Below are 17,629 nucleotides of genomic sequence, written 5' to 3'. Positions count from 1 at the left end.
TCTCTGCAACTGAAAAGCATGAAGGACTGCCAACACAAAAAAGGTCATCGTAAGCATCACTATGCAACTGGTAAAACAAATTTCAGTTGTTCACAAGTGAATTAGGGGATGGGGATGTACCTTAAATAAGACTCAGTTTTCTAAGGAAAAACTTGTATATAACTTTTCTAAAAGCAAAGAGCTTTTTAATCTCTATTCTTAATCAGCTCCATTAATCAAGCAGCTACCAAATAAAACGGATCTTTGCTTTAAAAGCTCTACCACACTTTTCATTGTATTTTCTAAAACAGAACTATTGTAAAGGCAAAGTATGGGTATTTAAATCTAAAAAGGAAATGCTCAGAAGATTCATGCCATGGTGGGGAAGCTATGATTTATGTGGGAATTTGCATTTCTAAAAATTTCCCAGCTTGCTCCTATCTATGCATTATCTAGTTAGGAAACTGGTTAAAAACACAGAAAACCTCAAAAAACACCACTTTCAGAGACAGTATATATTTAACAAGAGATTCAACTTAGCCTGGAAACATGCATTTCTCCCCTCAACTGTAATCCTAGCTCATAAACCAAATCATGAAATCTTACTTTTTCTTGACTCCAAGACAAAGACACACATGCACATGGAAACTCGTGCACACACATGCACAGACTCACACACACTTCTTTCAATTTCAGTCATCAGCAGAGAAGTTGTTTTGTAAAATAATTGCTTGTATCAGGCACTTAAGTAGATGAAAAAGCATAATAAGGCTTACTGGTTTTAAATACAGAATTTTAACCCCCCTTAAAACAAAGGACTGTTTGCCCTATTAATTTCTGTAATATCTTCCCAATATCTTACTACTTGCCCTATTATTAAAGGGCCCAAATTCCACAAGTTTCCATCATAAAAGCTGAGGTTTAGTGGAGAAACTATACTATTATTCAATAGCTAATGATTCACTTGCATAAGCATGTTATTATCAAAGTGGAGCCAAGTCAGCTACACCACCTGCTGCTGAAGAGGTTATTAGCACACATCAACCCAACCTACAGCTCCAGTTATGGCCACCTATTAAGCCAGAGATAACACGCAACAACAAAAACCCGCTTGAACACACATGTATGGTTTCAACACATTTAACTTTTGCCAATTTTCCCATGAATAAGTGAAGTGAGGCTGCTTTCTGATACATGTTGTTTCCTTTTCTCCAATTGCATATGTTCTGGGAAGTCAAAAGCTCTCCCCAGTCCAGAATTAGCAGAGGGTTGTTACACCTTTCTAAAGCTTTTTCCAGGCTCTCTAAAGCATCCCACAGTTGCAGTGCACACAGGCATGTTCCCCTTCCCACCCTCAGCCTATTCAAGTGAGGTCAATACTAAACTGACAAGGACTCCATTAAGCTAAAATACTGCTGGCTATTCGAGCTACTAGTAGAAACTGGGGCAGAATTAACATAAGTTTTACTTAACAGGAACATTTTTCTAGAGGCAGGCAACTGGTGTAAAATTTAGCTCCACTATAAAATGCACTTGACTAAATGAAAGAAGCTGAGCTCATTTGCAACATTGTTCTGGTTAGTGGTGTGTCCTTGCCTTTTAGTTCCAAGCCTGCACATTCTTACACACCATCGCACACACAGCTCCAGGAACAGCACTTCTCAGTGCAGACTGTGCCATTTCTTTGGCAGTGCCCAAATATCACCTCAGCACCACTGCCTCAGCTATGGTTTAGATATGGCAGAGAAAACATTTTTTAAACTTTATTTTTATTTTTTTATAAACACATTTTTGCAGGGAACAATTGTACAGCATTAGTTGGCGAATGCAATCATTTATTTTTGCTCACATGATGCCACATCTACAACAGCTTCTGCATTTATTTTTTTTTTCATCATTATTTTCAAAATCTTGATTTCTAAAATGGAGCTTGTGTGGTGTATTTTTCTCCTTTACCTAGCATTTGAGGTTATCAGTCACCATTATAACCTTCCCTCGCCCTTTCCTGGCGTTTTTCCTACTTCAATCATATCAAGTAGAATATCTTAAAAAAAATTCCAAACTCCTCCATTAAAAAAGGATTAGCACAAGAGTATCAAGTCACAGAACACAAATTTACTGCATCTCATTAATATCTGACTGAATTCAGAGTTCAGGCAAAAAAAATAATATTGAAAAAATCACGTTTGTTAATCACTTCCAAATGAGATGGGTCACTCATTTGATGAGTACATCACTTCATCTTCACCTAACCCAAGACAATAGCATTTAATACCAACACTACAGTCTTGAAAGTCTTTACATTGTCATTTTCCAACAGCAATTTTCTTCTCCTGGTTGGAAGGATCTTCTTGCTTTGTAAAGATGTCAGCTGACACATCCCCTTTTTATTAGCATAATCTTCCTCTTGGAATTCCAGAGCAGAGAATACCAGTTTCAATTCCCATGCCCATCTTCCTGCAAATACTATTTCTGTTTAAACCGTGCACTAACCCAAGATCCCAGGTACATATTCACAAATAAATTTCCCACTGTCCCTCAAAGCATTTCCCTCTTTACATGCAGCATGTAAACTTGCATAGGTTCTGCATATTTTGTCTGGCAACACATGGAACTCAACACACACCACCATCAAATTTCAAGAACAAAACCTAGGAAGAAGCCACATTTTGTCAACAACCGACAGCTTTTATCTTACTCCTGGTTTTGGTAGCTTGAGGATTCTTTCTTCCTCTAATGAAATTATGACCTCACGTGAATTTAGTTATTACCAAAATGACCTGCTTTATCTACAGTAAGATGAACTCACCTTACTGGTCACGGTGAGAGTGAACACTGTGACAGCCTAAGAGGGGGGAATACAGGAGATGGCTGAAGCAGAGGATGGCTGTCCTGTGTCCACAGAAACCCAGATCTGGCATTTAGATTCTTCCACATTTTCTATTATCCCACTAAGACCTTCCTTCCCCAAGCCCAGGCACACCTGTAGAAGGCTTCTAAAAACTCTTCTGAGGGCAACTTACAATCACAGGCATGGCGGGGGGGTTGTTTGTTTATTCGTAAACATGAACCACAATGGCAAAAGCCACCTTCTTTCCAGTATCTCCCTTTCTAGTGACCTTAAAAGCACAAAACCTCTTCAAATCCCATCGTGACTTCATCTGCAAGTTTGTAAGCTTACTGGATCAGACCAAGTACTTCAGAGGGATCTTGCAGCACCTTCTTTTTCTAATTAACATTGTCTTAATATAATGCGAGCTTTGAGTGATATGGGATGATGAAAGAGACAAAACGCAGGAAGAAAAACCAGGAGAGTACCATCTTAAAACTATGCTATGTCCTAATGCTATTCTTTCTTTCTGCACACACTCCCAATACGATTACAAAAAAGCCCTCTCCATGGAACTATGCAGGGGAAATTTATTCCCCATGTTCATGTACCTCTCAAAATTATTTAGCTGACTTGAGCAGTGCCTGTTTTATCCTTCTTTTTTACAGCTTCCCCAAATTCAACTGGCTTCCTTTTCACTGCTGTCTTTCAGTTACTATTATAATACTATTAATTGCTCCAAGCACTGTAGAAGATGATGTTACAGCAACAAGCTACATCACCGAGCTCATAGGATTAGACGTGACAAAAGCGCCTCATCACTTTTTGACATCTCATGAACAAGCATAGCAAAATCTGTATTAACACCCATGAAAGCAGCACTCCATGTACTATAGTAGCTGGTTAAAGATTTCCTTCCTTTCATCTCAAGTCTCATGTGGAATTTGGAAATCTCTGGATGAAATGGTTTGTTCTCTAATCAAAAATTAAACATGCGTACACTCACCCGATCAAACGTGTGCATACCTGCCATTTCAGCTTTGAAGAATTTAATGAGTGATTGGGTGAAAGAAAGAATCCATTTATCCATGACGTTATTGCTCTCCTTAAGTGTGTTCTCATTGTAAAGAAATTCTCTTCCCTCATCCTATCATCAACAAAAAAAACCCACAAAACACATTTTCAAGTCATAAGGATGTATATTCAAACCTATATCAAACCACCTGTCAGCCAGTAATATTTTGTCACCTTCACTGTGTTACACTGCTTTCCTAAGAGAACATTAAATTCCATAAATGTGTATATAAGAAATAGCTAAGGAAAATTCAACTCTCGCTGCTGCTGATTTCACCACATTGTCCTTTCAACTACGAAGGAGACCAGTTATTTGGATCTGCTAAACCACAGAAAAAGCAGGACAGCACACAACGGTATGTGTTCATTCTCTCCCTGTTGGCAGTATAAGTCATAGCTTCCAGTCATGGGGTAGCAATCTTGAATTTACGTAACTGCTTCATATAGGAGGATCCGAAGCACTTGCAAGAAAGGTACTATGAAGATGAATTCTATTTGGGGAAAGGGCATATAAACAATAAAATTATTTTCTAAGAGCATGCGACAATTTCAACAGATTAAAACATAGAAGAACATAACAACCGGAAAAAACAGGTGTAATTTTTGAGCCTCCAACATGCATATAGTGCATTTTGTTGCTTTCATGAATACTGATGTTTGTATCCATCTGAGAAATTTTGTAACACTTGGATGATTCTGTAGGGCATTGCAAGCAAACCCACAAGTAAGCACACTTGTTGGTGCCTACAGTCTGACTCTTTTCCTTGTGAACACTCTTATGAATGGTTGAAAACAGGGGGGGGCATTGTTTATTTTTCAGATTTGCAAACAGTATTTAACATCTGGTTTTAAGAGTCTTTGGACTTTCAGAGTCCAGGTTAAAAAAAAAAAAAAAAAAAAATCTGTTTGGATTATTCAACCCAGTAGTTAAGCATCCACTTACATAGTATAAAAGGAGAAGATTCTTAAAAAAGAAATGCATCTGCACACCCAGAAGTGCAGCAATCCCAGTGTGAGGTCAGCAAGCATTTAACCACTTACAATTACTGTGGTAACTACAGTAAGAATAAAATTATTATTAGACTTCATCCAGGCCACTGGGATTGTAGTTTCTCTCTTGCATGAGGCAGAATACAATGAAAAAGTTGTTCAAACCTGTGCATGAAATTTAACAATTTAAGCACTATCATCTCAAATAGCGCATTCTTTTGCCTAATATGGTGCACAGAAATGTTTTCACTACCTATTTAGAAAGAAAAAATACACCTGCTGAATTCCCAAAACTATCTGCTTAAACACCTGGATTTTCCACTGGGATCCTCCATCCCCAATTTGGATGATCTTGCAAGATTTAATGGGATCACAGCAAAAAGCTGCAAAGCGTAGTTTAGACAATTCAAAGGTCAAACAGGAAAAAACTGAAGCATATTTTTGGAGCAATGCCTAAGTTTGTCTGATGAATGCTATCTAGGGATCCTAAGAAAAGATTTGTTAAATATTAGGATCTGAATTTACTAGACTTTCTTCCCAAAAGGGGTTGTTAAAAAGATAAAACCATTTATCTAAGTCAGATATTTACTCTACTATTTATTGAAGTCAGCTGCCTCTATTGCTTCTAATGGCAGTTCTCCACAGCAATTAGGCTGCTACTGTAATTTCATGTGTAGTACAAGGTTTGAACTTTTTCACTTAGTTCCCATTCTCCCATAAAAGTCTGCACTAACAAGTGGTAACCTCCCATCATTAATCTCAGCTGGAAGATTAAAATTGGTTTCAATAGAAACTATATAATATACACATAAAATGTTCAATTTACATGAAAAATCACTATAAAAAATTTTAATCTTGCTTTCATTCTGAAAGTGTAGAAACTCATGTCACCCATCCAGCATTTTTAGTAGACTTAAAATATAATCTACAAATCTCAAGCATTATTGCTTTTATGATGATTTACCCTCCTTTCCATTCCATGTCTTCATTTTTTTTCTAAGTTGTATTTAAATCTAACTTTTACAAAAATCAGCTGTCTTGTTACAGAAGGCAATCTTCTTGCTCTTGCTAACATATTCAGTACTGAGCATTCCCAAGTTAAACATTTTTATGCAGACTCATAATTAAAGTTACAGTAAATGAGTTGGCTCAAGAAATTATCACAGCAGCCACTACGGAAAATAACTTTCTTTTCATTAGTTATGTGCAGGTCTGCTTCTGTTAAATCTGTATGCTATTAAGCCATGTTCTTGGTGCAGAGAAACTTGCAGTCCAGCTGCCATCCTCTGACAGCACCCTTCCTGCAATGCAGCCATGCCTGACTACATGATGTGGGGTAGCAGCAAAGAAAAAGCGGCAGCAGCAGCACTCAAGGCAGTACTAGTGGCACATATCACCTCCAAGCTACTGTACAAACACCGGGAAGACAGTTACTAGAAAACCAGCAAGACTTAGTACCGACATTTCAGAAGGATTCCCTCAAGCATGTGTGGTACCTGGCTTTTAACTGTTGTTCCCAGCAAGGTGACTAAAAGCGGATAATTACTCAGTATGTATTAACCTCACAGACTTGAAGTCCCCATCTTCATCTCCTATTTCATGAGTACAAATGCAATAGCATCACATTTACCTCAAATAGCAGGGAATCAAGAGCACCCTAATCTGAGAAATGATAGCTGTTACGTCGTGAGTCCCCTGTGTTCCACTCCTTTCTATACTATAGTAAGTTTGGTCGAGAGGAGAAAGATGCAGGATGATTATAGCTTTACAAAACAGTAAATAACTGAGAACAGTAAATAACACAGAAATTAACAGCAAGTATATACGACCTGATTTAACTTTGAAGTCAGCCTTGCTTTGAACAAGGAGGTAAAGTTCAGGTGACCTCCAGAGTCAGAGTCCAGATGTGTCTCCCAATCTAAATTTCTCTACGATGCTAATTTACTCTATTAGTGTAAAAAGCACAAAGCCCCTTCCACTTTGCCTTTCCATGCTCAAGAGATCTGTACCTTATGTTGCAGGATCTGAACATTCTGAACAAGAAAGCGATATGCATTGTACCAGGGCAGGAAGACATCCTTCAGGATATCCCTTACTCCCTCCTCCTTAAATCTCAGATTTTCTGCTCTTACCACAGGAGAATTGATCAGGTATAACCTGCAAAATAAGAACACAACACTTAAGAGCTTAAAACAACATATACTGATAGAAATGCACTTAAACATACAGTAAAACCTGCAGGCCTGCATGGCAAAATAAAGATACCCAAGGGAGCAGTATCAGACTAAAATCTCTAAGGAAGACAGAATTGTAAGCATGCAACATATTGAACACATGACAATTTACTTCCTACTGCTACAGGATTATTTTTATGATACTGCATATGGAATTTGAATTTAAAATTTTTTTTTAACTAGCAGTTAATTGAAGTGCTAACACATGCTCAGATGCTTATCACAGTATAAAGCAAGCAGTGAATGCATGGAATCAGTGTTCATCTTTGGAATGGCACCTATTGTTTCAGCAGTGTTTTGAATTCCTTAACAATGATACAATACCTTTCTACTCAATCTAGTTAATTCCCTCAATTGTAAAAAGCTTTGAGTCCATTGCAAACACAGAGCTAAGGAGCAAGGCAAGATGGACAAATCAATTTTAAAAAGCAGAAATTAAAGCTTTCAAGAAAAACAGCCCCAAAAGAGGACAAGAATGTACCTCCTACCAATGCAAATGTGCCTCAGCTCCAGAAGCAGCTCTGAACAAAGCAGAGGATTTGGGTGACGCTGATGACTTCTGTCAGAAGCAACCCCCACCGAATCATGCCCACCTCAGACAAGGGGGGTTCACCTGCACATGAAATCCACCCTGTCTAGGGAGATCCTCCTCAGGACAGTTTTCTTCAAGCTAACAGTTCCTCATTTCAGAGAGACAGACATGTCTCTCAGCTTCCTTGCTGGCTGTAAGTTTGCAAAAAATCATCTTTCTACTTTATCCCATCTTCTTCCCTAAACAAATATTCTGTTTACAGAGACAAACTGGTATCTATCAAGTTAACTCAAAAAGAAACCAGGTCTTACTCTGGTATCGAAGAAACCTGAATAAAAACTTGATTTAGATGTACTTCATTTATTTTTCCAAATATGAAAAAACAACCAAACTTTTTTTTGTTTTAAAGATTGTGACATTTCTCAATAGAAATTTATAAACTCATTTTCTCAAATTTTATCAACTTTTAAAATCATTATTCTAAACTAATATATCTTTACCAACACTTCCTTTAGGAGGCTATAAAATCTTAATGGGGTTTGACACAGCACATTCAAAATACCAGACCATAAATTCTTCAGGAGCAGGCTTCTTGCATAAAAATGAATACATAAAAATAGAGCTGCCAGAGTAAACAGACAGTAATGCAACACAGAAATTGGTATTTTCAGTACTGTACTGAAAAAAAAACTAAAAAAATTTAAAATATGGTATCTGAATTAAAAATACAAGTTTACAAAAGTACAGAACAATTAAGCATGATCATGAACTAGTAAGTCCTTAAATGAAACTAGAATTTGTAAGTATATATTTAAACCAAACCTCCCATCACAATTATTTATGGGCTTATTACATATTATTTATTTCAGAAGTCAAACATAACTTTGCTCCAAATCCGAGAGCTTGTCTGGCCCTAAGGTACACCGGGATACTCCAGGCCTTTTACATTTGGGACTTAGAGTAATGATCACTTCAGACTGCCTCCACTGCCTTCCTCCTGAGGCAGCAGCAATATAAACTCATCAGGGCTATGAAGGATCTGCTAAATTGCTCCTTTGCACCCATCTCAGCAGCACTCACTGCAGAATCTATCAGAAGTTTTCTTAAAATAGCTCTTAGCACAAGAAATAAAAGAAAATGTAGCTCTGTATGGCTACTGTTTTGGGGGTTTTTTAACATAGCATTCCTATACTGCCTTACAATAAGTAAATGTTAAAAGAATAGTAATTTCCTGAATTCTTCAAGTGCAATGATACTTACATCTTTTACATGGAAAGAGAAATAAGGCACCTGATAAAGGAAGAGTTCTCTCAATTTAGCTACAGCATTGAAGATCCTTCCTCAAATCAAGGCACTTATCAAGTTTTCTAACAATGTATAAAAAACAATAAAGTAACCTCCTTTTTATCTCTCTAAAACAGCAGTCTGTGGCATTATGTTATTTCTTCTGCATTTTAAGAACAGACTGAAAGGGGAACGTAACACATGACTTCTAACAGCGATACCTACCTCAGGATACATGAAAGCAAAGGGCTTAGAAATACTATGACCAGCAAATTCTTTCTGATGTACTTCAACTTTGACAGCTATCCAACCCAAGTCATAGGTCTTAGGAATATCAAAATATAACTGGTTTTGACAATTCTTACAGGTTTCACAAAGGATTCAAGTTCTAGGAAGACTGAAGTTGAGTTGTTAAATTTGCCGTGCTGTTATTTTTTCTGTTTACCCTTTCCATTCAATTCTATATTCATTTGAACAACTTATATCTATATTTTCTGCGGATCTTTTTATCAATAGTATATTTTATGCTGAGAATACTTCAAAGCTGTAGTTTAAAAAGAAAGATATATATACACACTCTGCAAAAGCTAAAGTAACTCTGCAGGGAAACAGTGCCAAGGAAAGAAACCTCAATTGTAGCTTTTTCTATAAACAGAACACATCAAGCGCTTCAGTGAATAAGCAGAGACAACTGAATCACAGAGTTCCTTCCATAAATGAACCTAGTCTGCATTGCTTTTTACTCTATGTGTGGGTGTACGTATAAATAAATGTGACATTAGAGAACGACTACACAGGCAGAAAAATGAATTAGCTTTTCAGAAATCCAAAAATCATGAATAATGAAAATGTAACTTCTGGTGTTGGAGGTTTTTTTTGTTTTGTTTTATGAAAAAGATGGGGTTTTTTTCCAACGGAAACATCACCTGCAATTTAAAAATCTCCAATATGAGTAACTCTAATCCTTTTCACTCATATTGTTCCAGCTACCAATTCACTGATATTCTGCTAATAGACCTGGATTATTTGTAAAGAACAATCTTGACCAAATTTAAGAAATCCACCCAACTCTCCATTGCAAAAATATGAGAAGGAGAAAGGAGAACTTCTCATCTGTTTTAAGTTACCTAGAACAAACAACCACCACCTTTCTCAAATAAACAAAAAAAATCACAGGACACTAACCTTTCATTCAGCCCAATCATTACTGTGTTTAGTTGTAACATACAACTTAATGTGTGTGATAGTTTAAGGTTTTCTTATACATAGCAAGAATTACAGGGCTCTTGAGGAATGTGTAAGTAATGTACTCATGCAGTTATTAAAATGTCTTTATTGTACCTTTACCTCAAGGTACCACTTCATCCAAGCAGTAAGTGCATCTTGCCAAAGTACTAGGTGACTGCATAATTACGTTTACACATTAGTATAATTTTACTGAAACACTTCAACAGTGTTTAATCTGTTTGACCAGAACAATTTATATATACACATTAGGCTGCTCCACGTCTGTTTTCCTGGATTCATTGCTATTAGGTATATACTGCATAGTTACATCAACAACAAAGAAACACTCTCTCTTTGGGAAAATGTATAGTGTAAGCAGCAAACAGACATTTCTGTGCATTATACAGTAATTTTTCCCTAAAATAACAATTTAACGGTAAACTAATAGTATTGTTCTCAAAGATTTTATTCCAGTTTTCACTGGGTCAACTCAGGCTCTTCGCTGCAATAGCGGACAGTGCTGGCTCAAGTGGAAGAATTCTGTACAAAGTGGACACACTTTTTTCTTATGGAAGGCCTCGAGTCAGCACATCAGCTTTGGTTGTTAAAAGCCTTGAGGGAGATACGACAAGGGCATAGAACATTCAGGCACTGTAACTATTGCCAGTTCTTTTGAGTCATACACTCTTTCAGCTATTTGGCTGCCATAGCGGTCTAGAAGTTTCTAAAATTAACTTTCTTCCTACTGCTAATTGTCAAAAACCCCATAAGCAGTCCTGCTGGTACATGTCTGCTATGAACAGAAAGCTAACACATCAGATTGTACATTAATTAAAGAAATCCTACCTTAGTGCATCAGCTCCGTAACTATTTACAATACTCATTGGATCAGGATAATTCTTCTTCCTTTTGCTCATCTTTTGGCCATCACTAGAAAGTATAGAATGTAGGCATAAATTCCCAAAATTCTTCTAACACATGGACAAAGAAAAAAGGTCCTTCAAGTCCAGCTAAATTTTTCCATCCTATTATGTTCTTGGTAGCATAGACATATATGAGCACATCATTTCAGTATGACTGTTGAACTCATGACAGCAACTGAAAAAACAAACAAAAAAAAACAAAACAAAAACAAAACCCACAAACCAAACCTGAACAACAACCCAACCCAAGAGACTCCCAAGTTACAAATCTGAGCAGGAAATCTGTATTTCCTACCAAAGCTGAGGGAAGATGCACTTATTTTGAATCAATCCCTCCAGTCCACTGACACAGCTTTATTTAAAAATAAAAGGAAACAAATATAATTAACTTACTTAAAATTACATTTAAAACAACATTTATAATTCACTTCACTCTGCATAACAGGTACCATTTATTTCCTGTTCTACTGACTTGTTACCCATTTTCTCTCTCCAGGAAGGACTAATCCTACTGCAACAGATAGCTGGGACAGGTAAACTTCTCACTCTCAGGTGCCTCTTACCTCCTGCAACACCAATCTCTCTGACAAGTCTTGATAGCTCCAAAGTCCATTTCAGATTTAGTTTTCAATTCACAGGGACTTATCTGAAATATTCTTTGACTAAAAAAATGTTCAGGAAAGAATTGACTGACATACCAACCTGGCAAGAACAAGGCCATTCACAATTACATTCTTGAAAGGAGGCCTTCCAAAAAGAGCAGTGGACAGCACCAGCAAAGTGTAGAACCTGAAACAAGAGACAGCATGAACACAACTTTCTAAATACATCCAACTAAAATCTGGATTTTCTTCATTATGTTGTTTTACTCTAGCAAAGTTAAAATTTATGTCTTTGGAACATTTATGTGGCAAAGACTCAGAAGAGGGTTTTATTCTAAGTAGACCTTTTTTCTCTTTGTAGCATATAGTGCTGTTTGCTCAGCTGTGACCTACTAGCCCAAGAAAGACTAAAAATTGTAGCAGTAAGCATTAGGAAGGTCGTGAAGAAGAAAATACTAGCATTTTCCCCTTTATTACAGAGAAGGGAATTCTGTCCCTTAACAAGCTCCCTATTTGCTCAGTAATCCTCTGAACACAGCATCAGTTAGGAACAAACACTGCAGACAGGATTGGCACACTGGGTTTGCATGTGTCTGTGTTAATGTCTGTATTCTTCAACATAGCAGACAATAGAACAGTTACTGCTGGGAGCATAAAAGCAAGTCAGCAAAAGTGAGCAGAGCCTCCTTTCGATCAAACAAACTTCGTGGGTTAAATGAGCCATCGCTAGAAAATATGAGAACAGAGGCGTTCCCCACAACAAAGGGCAGTAGGGGGATCCCCCGCCTCCATTTGATGCGTTAACAATAACTCTATAAATTATCTAGGACACTTAAATCAGTGTTGGAGCAAGCACAGGCACCTACTGTTCAATATGTCAATATATGATTATATCTGAGAAATTAAGTGGAAGTGCAAGATGATGGGATAATACCATAGTCAGGAGTCAGAACCTTCACCGAAGGAGGTATCCATGAGCTTCTGTAACTGCACTGCTGGTAATTACTTTTAAGAAAATAACTGGAGGGGGGCGCACAGCCCTCCTGGTTAAAAATGAGTATCACACTGACTACTGCTTAGCAACCTTAAAACAGCAGATAATTATCAAAAATCTAATTGATTTAGAATAAGGCACAGGAGGTTATGCCTCAGAACTATGCGTTTGCGTGAAGATTTAGTGAAGAAACATTTCAGTGGGAAAAAAAGTCCATATGTATATTCTAAAGTAGTTTTTATCAAAAAGCTGCCTATAATTGCAAAAGCATTATTCTGTTACTTGAGGGTCCAAAGCTCTGTAAAGGTTGCTGTGTGCATTACTGCATTTATTAAGTGGCTTAAACAACTCTGATGCTTCTCTCTCAGACAGGCTTTTAACTCTCAAAATCACTTCAACTCACACTGAAGGATATAAATTCTCTTAATTAAATTGCTTTGTCATTTCATTCATTTTATCCAACACTCCTTCACCTGCACACAAACACATGCACTCAAAACCCATCTTCATTCTCAAGAAAACCCCTAAACACAAACATTTGAGCATTTACTCAGATGATCAACACCTCAAGCCTACAAGACTGACAGTTCATTACAAACATAGCAGTACTTGTTTAGCATTTAGTATGAAGGGACCTCACTGACAAGCTCCCATCACTTTCTGGCAAACTGGTCACAAATTCTCATGTTAGAGCAGGTGCTTTTGTAATTAACAACAAGAAAGCAGAACCAACTAGAAGATATTCCAATACTGTTTGTACTAGGAAGGTTGTACAGACTGACTATGGGCACTGAAAAAATACATCCAAGAACTTTTCACAAATTTTATGTTATTTGCATTGTCAAACCCAAAAAGCCTCAGCAATCAAGTACCTTAGTTGATGACAGTTACAACACTGTCCGAGATCCTGTCATCTACTGGCTTACCCACCATCCTGACATAACTCTTCTCTCTCAGGTTATCCTTTTAAAAAAATTCACTTCTTCCACTCTGAGCATTTAAAAGGAGTGTCTCTCTGCACCTGATTTTTGAAGTATCTTGTCCACAGACACATTTGTTTCTGACAACTTCCTCAATTTATCTCTGCTGCTTCATCTTCCATTCACCAAATCTCAGTCTGTTTCTAGTTACATCCTTGCAGATACATAGCTGTCAGCCAAAACAATAAAAAAAAACCCCAACCCCTTAACACCAGGAACAGAAGTGCTCTTCTTCCCTCCTCTTCCACTCCCTCCATAAGGAAGAAAGCATTCCCTCCCTGCTTTCTCCTTTCTTGAACAATTCTGGGTCAATACATAATCCTGTAGTTCATGCCAGAATCCTTCAGCTGTGAATTCCATTTAGGCCACCACATTGTGACCATGACTATAAATTTTCTTGCATCTCCCTATATACAGAGATAGAACCTTTCCTATCAATCCTTCCTTAATAAATATAATACAGCTCTTTCTCATATCCATGCAGAAAGTCATCAAAAAAATGACTCTTTTAGCTCATCACCTTGATCACATTAATTTTCTGCTTGTTTCCCTTGATTTTCTCCCCTTCTCTGTTGAGTCAAACAGCAGCCATCAGATTTCCACCTCCTGAGTGAGCCTTTCACCACCTACCAGTCCTTACTTCAGATCAGCTGTAGTATGACCTGACACAGAACCAACCTTCTTTCTGAATCTTAACACTTTATACAGAACGCTTCAAATAAAATCACATACTATGCTCTTAATACTTCAGAACTCACCAGCTTGTTATTCACTTGGGCGTATTATGATACTGCCTTGTCATACTAACAGAAAGATACATGTGTCTTTGCAAAGTATCCTCATTTTTTCCAAGAATTAGGAAAAACTAAAAGCCTAACAGTTTTAGAAAGAGAACCTTTCTTAAGAATAGCCTGAGACAGCTTTACCTTTTATCAAAAAACCCACTACCTCACATGTTAATTCCTTCTTTCTTTTACAAAAGTATTCTTTTGCAAATCACAGAACACTAGCTGCTATAAAAGCCCCAGGTTATTGACAGACATGAGCACCATGGGAAAGGTATAAGCATCATGTATCGAGGCAAATGTTTTGATATTCCACCCACAGATGAGACAGACTTGGGTATGGTGAAGACTTACAGCAACTCTTATGCTGATGTTAGAAACAAAAAGCAATCTACTTCAGGTTGTAACGTGAAAGTCTCCACTTGCACATTGCCTACACTACCCAACCCAAGTGTGTGGGCTCAAACTTTAGCAGAGCAGCTGTATGTCTACAGCCACAGAGTCACCGCCGGCATTAGCGTCAGCTTGGACTTCTCTTGTAATTTTTCCAGAGCCAATCTTCAGTTGATTTAGTGAGATCATTCAGTTCAGCCTACTAAGGAAAGGGAAAGAAGCTGCTTATCCACAGGTTACATTTACAATTTTAAAAAGAAAATAATGTTATAAACTGGAAACATGATAGATAGTGGATCTGGATGTTACACCACACTCAAGTTCAGATTAAAATCATACTATAAAAAGGCCAATTTGTGTAAAAAGTACAAGTGCACTCTAATGGTACTAGAGAGCTTCTCTGGACACACAGGAGATGACGCTCATCTTTTCATCTGCCATGTCTCCCGCACATGCTTCAAAGGATAGCAGCACTAAAAGAAACACTGCAGTAAGTGTGTGTGACACACTAATCCACTGTGACATCTCAATCTCAAATAGCTAACCCCTGACACCTAAAATTTATCGTTCTTCCCATATTTTCACTGGAATTCTAACTACCAGGAATAGATTTTGTATCCACATAAAAATTCCAAGCCATGTTTAATTCTGTTGAACTTTTACAGTTGAGTAGCTCCCTTGCACGCTGTAAGAATGACTACATGTTGTCAATTTTTTTAATTTGTTTTCATTTTTTGGCATCTAAATTGCAATAAATGCACTTTTATCTTTATAAAATGCAACAGGGAAGAAATCGGTTTCCACATGCAATAAATCTGTATCCACATGCTATATGCACCAGTAAAGAAAATAAAGTAAATGAAGAAACACAAGGCTCACTGTATGTACTGGATCCAAAACTACTTGAAGAGCATCAAGCACAAACGCGTGACTTGCAAATGAGTTCAGTATGTCCCTCCGCTGCTGGGTTTCATGCTACTCAATAGTACTTAGGTGTATACTAATACTGAAAAAAGCACCATAACTAATAAGCTGTGACATACAATTGTGGAGAGCACAAAGTTGAAGATCAGCACAAACAGATGCCCTAACAAAGACTACTTGGGCTGGGAACGGGGAAAACCACTATACATGTAATAGGCCAGTATTAACTAAGCTCATCAGGTTGCCCTAATTCTGACCGATGTGAAGTACTGCTTTGAGGATCCATTATAAACATTATGCATAGCACTAACTAGGTAGGGTGCAGTTATATTCTGAAAAGTATTTAATATGCCATGAGAAGTCCATGTTTCACTAAGTGAGACTTAAGTAGTCCCTCCCTAACTGCCAAATTTGCCAACGTAGCTTGCATCTTGAGGACCCAGATAGTATTTTGCATCACAAGTCAAGGATTGCAAAGGGAAAACACCTTCCACTATATCCATGAAACTTATTTTTATTTAGTATCATGCCTCAAATGTTTCCCTGCTCGAGCCTCCTGGCTTTGAGAGTATGTATAAACCTTGCTCTCAACTTCACAAACACAGAAAAACCCACCTCTTACTGCTTGCTTTGGGTTGGTTGATTAATTTGTTGGGGGGTAGAGGCATGGACAAAGGCAGGTGCCAACGATGCTCCAGAGGAATTTAATTTAACTCTAATAACTCAAGTTACTGGATGGAGAAGTTGTACATAATCAACTAAGCTAATCTAGAAAACATAAAAATTCATCTTAGAAATCTGTCAGTTTTCACAACCAACCTCAAACTTAAAAAAATAGAATAAACATTTAAAAATGCCAAAACTAAAACTGTGTGTATGCATCTATGAGAACATTACCCAAAGAAGCTCTTAGATCAGTGAAAAAATTTCAATGATTGAAAAGCATTTATCCAGAAAGGAATCAAATAAGCATATGAAGTTTACAGTTAGAAAATTTCACTTTTGTAAACTATAAGATCTTAACCATATAAAGTTTGACTTTGTTTTTCCCCCACTCATATAAACCCAAAATTCAAATTTAAGCTAGGGGCCGAAAGTTACTAGCCTATACATTGGCTTGAAATCCTCCAAACACTGATTTCCATTTCAATGGACTCAATTGCTGTTCTGTTTCTAGTAGTAACTCAAGTTCTATGGTAAGTCAGCTGCTGAGATCCTTCCCTACCAGGTCAAAGATCTGCCCTATTACTGAACCATGTTACCCACAAGAGCTGGGAAGACTGCTTGCTAACATGTCATCTTTCTGCAACACCTTGTCAACAAGCTTTAGAATACCTTGCATTTTACTGACAAAAAAAAAAAAAAAAAAAAAGAAATCAGACACTTATCTATACAACATTAAAGGATCATCCAGATGTAAGAGTGTTAGACACAAGGCAATAATATCACTTAATCAAGTAGCAGAAAATTACCATCCTCGGGTTTGGTCAATGCCTTCAGCAATGAAGTCAGCAGGGAATGCATCTTCAAGTTCTTTTCTATTTTCAAATGGATAATGGACTTGTGCATAAGGCATGCTTCCACTCTCAAACCAGCAATCAAAAACCTCTGGGACCCGATGCAGTAAGCCCTTGCCACAGCGTGAAGGGATAGTTAGATGATCAATACTATGGGGAAGAAAAAGATTGACAAATTCTGAAGAAAAAAAAAAACAAGAATCTGCACAAAAAGTTAACGTTATGCTTGCATATTAGGTATAACAGGAGTTTTGGTTTCAATTTTAATGATTCTTCAAAAAGGCCAGCATTTCTTCTGACAATTTTCATAATTTAAAGCTATTTTAGATATTTTTTTGTATTAACAGTGTCCAAGACAGAA

The 17,629-nt window shown here is 37.3% G+C and overlaps 1 protein-coding gene across 3 annotated transcripts in view; it reads right to left on the bottom strand.

Annotated features, from left to right (window-relative positions):
- Positions 1–17,629, bottom strand: part of IARS1 (isoleucyl-tRNA synthetase 1) — a 107,915-nt gene that overhangs the window by 32,894 nt on the left and 57,392 nt on the right. For all 3 annotated transcript variants that reach the window (XM_042807004.1, XM_042807003.1, XM_032995821.2), the window contains 5 exons: positions 17,224–17,418; positions 11,776–11,862; positions 10,997–11,080; positions 6,883–7,030; positions 3,836–3,956 (listed from right to left, as the gene is read on the bottom strand). In XM_042807004.1, the coding sequence (XP_042662938.1) occupies positions 3,836–3,956; positions 6,883–7,030; positions 10,997–11,080; positions 11,776–11,862; positions 17,224–17,418 (635 nt within the window). The remainder of the gene's footprint in view (positions 1–3,835; positions 3,957–6,882; positions 7,031–10,996; positions 11,081–11,775; positions 11,863–17,223; positions 17,419–17,629) is intronic.

This window comes from Tyto alba, unplaced genomic scaffold (genome assembly GCF_018691265.1).
Source record: "Tyto alba isolate M040663 unplaced genomic scaffold, T.alba_DEE_v4.0 Super-Scaffold_49, whole genome shotgun sequence".
Taxonomy (NCBI): domain Eukaryota; kingdom Metazoa; phylum Chordata; class Aves; order Strigiformes; family Tytonidae; genus Tyto; species Tyto alba.
This window is presented reverse-complemented; position numbering and strand designations above follow the sequence as displayed.